Source organism: Glossina fuscipes, unplaced genomic scaffold (assembly GCF_014805625.2).
Source record: "Glossina fuscipes isolate IAEA_lab_2018 unplaced genomic scaffold, Yale_Gfus_2 0, whole genome shotgun sequence".
In the NCBI taxonomy this organism is placed as follows: Eukaryota; Metazoa; Arthropoda; class Insecta; order Diptera; family Glossinidae; genus Glossina; species Glossina fuscipes.
In genome coordinates this window covers 44,547,287-44,553,286 of record NW_023998414.1, presented here as the reverse complement: position 1 = coordinate 44,553,286, position 6,000 = coordinate 44,547,287, and the positions used below count along the sequence as shown (strand labels likewise).

At 30.3% G+C, this 6,000-nt stretch overlaps 1 protein-coding gene across 3 annotated transcripts in view; it reads right to left on the bottom strand.

Annotated features, from left to right (window-relative positions):
• Nucleotides 1–2,121: 2,121 nt before the first annotated feature.
• The window catches only part of LOC119642122 (serine/threonine-protein kinase minibrain-like), a 55,170-nt gene continuing 51,291 nt past the window's right edge, over nt 2,122–6,000 (bottom strand). For all 3 annotated transcript variants that reach the window (XM_038041119.1, XM_038041125.1, XM_038041110.1), the window contains exon 8: nt 2,122–3,408. In XM_038041119.1, the coding sequence (XP_037897047.1) occupies nt 2,297–3,408 (1,112 nt within the window). In that variant the 3' untranslated portion in view covers nt 2,122–2,296. The remainder of the gene's footprint in view (nt 3,409–6,000) is intronic.

Here is a 6,000-nt window from a genome sequence, read left to right as displayed (position 1 = left end):
ATGCATGGAAATTCTGATAAATTTTTTAGTGCGAAATAAGAAAAACAAATTGATACCCTATAATATTTAAATTTTAAACAAAATGGTTATCCTAAAACAGAGAACAGAACAGTGACCGTTTATAGACAGGCAATTGAAAAGACAATTAATACCAATGGATGAATCAAAACAAATGCCGGTGCTTGCTACAGGAAGTGAAATGTCTAGCTCATAAGAAGAAGATCGCACAGACGATAGATTAATAAAGCACTTGCCAACCTTAGACAAAGTAATAACAATTAATGTAACCATAACAAAATACCATAAAAAAAATAGCATTATTAAAACTGAATGGAAAGGATAGAAAGACCCATTTGATTGTAAATGTCATTGTTTGTAAACAAACACATGCAAAAGATAGATATATCTACATGATATATGTGAACTAAGAGGAGACTTTTGACTCTGCGGCACTAACATGCTGCCGAGCAAGCAGGGACTTTTTAAGGTGACTCTCCAATGGCTTTCTTGTATCTGCCGCCAATAAATCTATATTATATGATGGTATTTAGGCGGATAGAAACCTTGAGGATGTTCATATAGCTAACTAAGATGAAGCTATGGAAACGCAGAGCTATTTAGGAACTATTGTAGCAGATCGTAAGGTACAAGACTTGAAGATATGAATGGAACGCTAATAATCTAATCTAGCTGCAAGAGTACAAAGAAGGGCCTGACAGCGCATGTCAAATTAGGCGTTGGTCCTTAAGAACGAACTAAAAATGCAAAACCTAACGTACAATAAGTTTTTAAAACTCATGAGGAATTCGTGTGCTGTAATAGAACTCTTCTCACGAACTAGAATATTCGGGCTAGCGAACCGAATGTTTATATACAGCAAGAGTGTTTCGCTCCTCCAGGTCATTATATACCTAATAAAAAAAATCTATGTTAGACAACAAACAGAGAGAAAGCATATCGTAAATTCATACCCTTGACAGGCAGTGAAAAATTATCGTAACTTCTGGAACAGGCACGGTCCTAAAATTCGTATCAAAAACTTTAGAAAATTTTGAAATTATTAGAAACCTGTACAAGGTAATGCACTAGGTAGTTATGCTGGGAACAACGCGGGCGGTCTGACAGTTTATGGGTGACAGCAAACAAGCTGAATGTATATACTTAAAAGTAGAATCGCTTTTATAATTTACATGTGTAATTTTACATATGTATCGACCAAAGGATTTTTTTAAAACAAGAGAAAAATGTTAATAATAGTTAACTAATTGTAAAAAATATATATATATTTAGCTATATTTGATGGACTAAGATTTATATATAAAAAAAGAAAAATAGAGAAAAAAGTAAAATTATTGAGTAATTTTTGTAGCTTTTTTTAATGAACTTTAACAAAACTGTATTTAACTAAATTCTTAAAAAATATAATTATTTTAAAACTTGATTCACTTGTTACATACTTTTTACTTACTTTAAGGAAAAAATTTCTTTTTCCATTTGAATTGTTTAGCAAAATGTGGCTCATTTTGTTAAAAGGCATTGGATGAGAGTGAAATTTAATCTTATTATGAAAAAGTTGTCAAATGATTTTTGCCTTGAATTGGACGGATAAGAATAGATAAATATTCCGACAAAATGAAAACTTTAAAAGTTGTTTTTACTTGCGTTGCAGCGTATAAACTATATAGAAAATAAAATAAAAAAACAGAAATCAGCTATATATACTATGGATAAGAAATAATACGAAAATTATTTAAAATGTCTCTACATAGACAAAGTTTTTATGTTCTGGCCATTCTTTAGAAACTGTTAACTTTCAGGAATACCGTTTGCGTATGAAACAACAGCATTTTTTATAAAATGTTTTGTACTTATACATTAAATGTTCTTCACGAGAATAAGAAATGGCAAACAATGTAAAAAAATTTTTTAGAAAGGTTTCTCATAAAGTGACAAATATACCAAGCAAAACTTTAACATAAAAACACAAAAAGATAAAAAAAGTCAAATGATATTCCCTATAAACATAAATTATCGCATATATAAACATACATATTTACATGAAGTATATAATGTATATATACGTATGTAGCTGAGAGGTAAAAATTTCCTTTTAATATATTTTGTAAAAAAAAAAATAATAATAATTACAAGTATATGCGGCAATGAAAAATATATAAATAATAAAGCATAATAGAAAAGTAAGGAGATGTATAGTTTTTTAGTGGGATGAAAGAGTGTAATAGAAAACATAGCAAAGACACTCACTCTCACGTACACTGAAATACATACAAGGTAGCTAATGAATAACTACAGGACTCTGTTGAACACAAACGCCCATCATAGGAGAAGACGTATCACCATTACCGGTACCGGAGTTAGTATTGCTGCTATTGCTTCCTCCGCTATTACTATTGTTTCCATTATTTATAGGTAAGCGAATACCACTATTATCTATTCTCCTCATATGCATTGGCTGCTGCTGATGTTGTTGCATATGTAATTGTTGTTGCTGCTGCTGCAGATGATGTTGCAAAGCTGAGCTATCTGCTGCTGATGGCGGCAATCCATAGATATGTGCGTTGGCAGGCGACGTTTGCCATGAACTCACATAGGAAGTAGGTCCGGAACTGGCGCTAGCTAAACTAGCGCTTATAACACTTGAGTCAGTTATCATTAAATGAGAAGCTGCTGTTGTTAATGGATGATTAGCTAAATCCAGAGGTAATGAAGCGGGTGCATAGTTTTGTTGATGTGGCAGTTGTTGATTGGATGATAATAGTGAACTTACAGGTCCCCCACTTGACTGGTGCGTATGATGGGGCTTCTGATGTTGATGCATATTTAGGCCTCCCGTAAAGACGTTTGTCTGCCGCAAACGACTGCTAGAGCCACAATTTGAACTTAAACGCGAAGTCGAAGGAACGAGACCACCACTACTGCTACTACTAGTATCACCGCTGCAAACCCCGAAGCGTGCAGTTAATGATGTATGATTGCTTATCATTACAGGAGGCGGAGGTGGTGGCATCTGCTGTTGCGTTTGTTGTTGTTGCAATGGCGGATCACAGTCCATGGCAAGGGGATAACTGCTGTTGCTATTTGCGTTCGCGCACTGAACGGCACTAGTGGTTGTACAATTGCTAGAAGGCGGTGACAATAAACCGTGCAACGATGGTTGAGTCGTCAAGAGAACGGGTTGATGTTGGTGGTGTTGCACTTCATATAGGGACTTCATCATAATATTTGTATGATCAAACCCTGCTCCTGCTCCGCTACCTCTACCACGTAGTAATGACGTTTGATTGTTATTACTGCTGCTGCCTGTACCGACACTTCCTACACCACCAACACCAGTTAAACTACATAAGCTGTTCGATTGTGGACCCGATGTAGGAAGCGACAGAAGCCCTTAAATAAGCAGAAATAACAAATAAAAATATTTCAAGATGCATTTACAAATAACTTTTAGACAAAAGATGTAATATGTAACCAATATATTTGATCGAAGAAAATTATCCTAGCACTTCAAACACTTTTGAAAGAAACAAAATTTTGCGGAACTATTTCCAAATTACTATCCTTAACTTAAAATAGATATAAAACAGATATTGTGAAAGTACCTTTAAATTATCGGAATTGGCCATGAGGTTTACAGCATAAAAAAATTTATGCAAAAGTTATTTCAAATATACACGATTTATAAAAAGTATTTTGTAAATATTTAACAAAGAAAAGCTGTGTCCGCAACTTGTTTTTTCGGGTAATCTGACCCTACTTTCATTTCGAAATTTCAGATATAACGTATAAGAAAATGTACCAAGTGAGCTATTAGCGCAAAAGGTACAAGACGAAATTCAGTGTAAAAATATATTTGAAAAGTCGTTTTTAGCTAACAAAAAATGTATGTTTCTTGTACCGTTATATCTATGTTCACTTAGAGTAGTTTATTTACAAAACAAATTTTCTAAATGAGCTTTCATTTAAATGAAAATAAATTTTGTCCCAGTCGCTTTTATCTAAGTATACATTAAAGTTTGGGACGTTTAAAAGTTAATGTGTACGAAATTCCATTTTTCGAAGCATCCTAAGCTTTTATGTACACTCGTGTAAAAGAACTTATTTAAAAAATTGTTTTTTAAATAATTTATTTATCACTACTTAGATATAATCGATACCAATATCGTGCGGATTGTTAAGAAAAAAATCATTCGCAACACTGCGACTTGCGCCATTTTTAGTGTCGAATTAACACTTCTAGATTGTCGCATTCTACTCTCAGAGCCCTTTTGCTTGATATCCATAACACGGACATTGTAAAGACAAAAACTGGCTGAAGTTTTAAATATACGCAGAGGACGTATGCAAAATTTCAAGTTGGCTGTATGGAAGTGCAGAGAATATCGATAGAAAATTTCCATGCTGAATGCAATTTAAATAAAGGCTTATGGAATATCTACTTAAAGAAGAATAAAAGTAATTTATGAAAACTTTTTTTTGAGATTCAATTCTTTTCCAATAAAATTCCACTGCCTAAAAGTCACGTAAGCCTAAGCTCGAATTATAATAAAAACTTACTAAATCAAATTCCGAAAGACTTTCTTAGAGAAAAATGTCTTTAAAGCACTTTGCATTATTACATATATAATATATATAATATATATAATATATATATAATATACATAATATACATAATATACATAATATATATATAATATACATAATATATATATAATATATGTATAATATATATACAATATATATAATATATAGATTTATTGCATATATTATATATAATATATATATATATATATATATATTATTATTGATTATACCATATTTCTTTTATTAATTTCTTTCACATATTTATGCTGTTCTTTTCTCATCTGATTATACTTTAATATAATATGTTTTTGTTCTTTTTATTGGTTGCTGTTACGTTACTGTTATTTGTTTCTTCTTTTGCCGGTTTAATTATAATTAATTAATAATAATTATGCAATTACAATTATAATTACTATGCATTTATAAATATTGGTAAATTAACTTTATTATTTCTTTTTTTTATATCAAATGGAATATATTTTCATTCATTCATTCACTTTTTTTTCACTTTTCAAGAAGTGAAAATTCAGTTTCCGTGTGTGTGTAATATAATGTTACTCTATTTTAATATTAATTTCTTATGTACTTTATATAACTTACAAGTTTAATAACGAATGCTGTTTTAATGATGATGTTAGGAAAAATTAAATACGAAATGAAAAAACAAACGAAATGCATTTTAAATTTTCTGAAAGATCTACTAATTGTTTTATACTTAATTTTAAGTTACTATTATTGTTGGTTTTTATTTCCAGATTTTTTTTTTTTTTTGTTCATTTACTGTTTCATGACTAATTTTAACTAAATTTATTGGAATCATTTGTTTTCTCAATTTGATAATATGTATAACTGGTATGGTTAAAGTTGTCATTACGCAACATTACTGTAATAACTTATCCGGTCATGTCCCACAAATTGTTTGATTGATTTTTATGAATAGGTTAATAATTTTTTTCACTGTCTTTTTATTTACATTTATATATGAGTATATTTTGAAGATTTTTCCTAAATTAGTTGTCAATTTTTCAATAAATATTACATTTTTCATAAAAAACATATTTTTTTAACTGTTATGGCTCTTAAAAATTACAGAACTTATTGATTATTTTCGCGGAAATTCTTCTCCAGAAGTTGTTCCTATCTGCTTAAATCTCTCATAGCCGTAATGCCTCATCAGAATTTCAAACCGTCAAAACTTGTGCTTGAAAATTTGCTCCAAATTTTTACTTAAATATAAACGCAAGTCGTTAGCCTTACATATATGATGAAATAAAATCTTTAAGACTATTGGTCATTAGTTAAAGATTTGAAAACTTACCAAATACAAAACCCATTTCTTAAAATTTTGCGTAAGATTGAAATATAGTAATCTACTAAAAATATTACTGAAAAGAATGG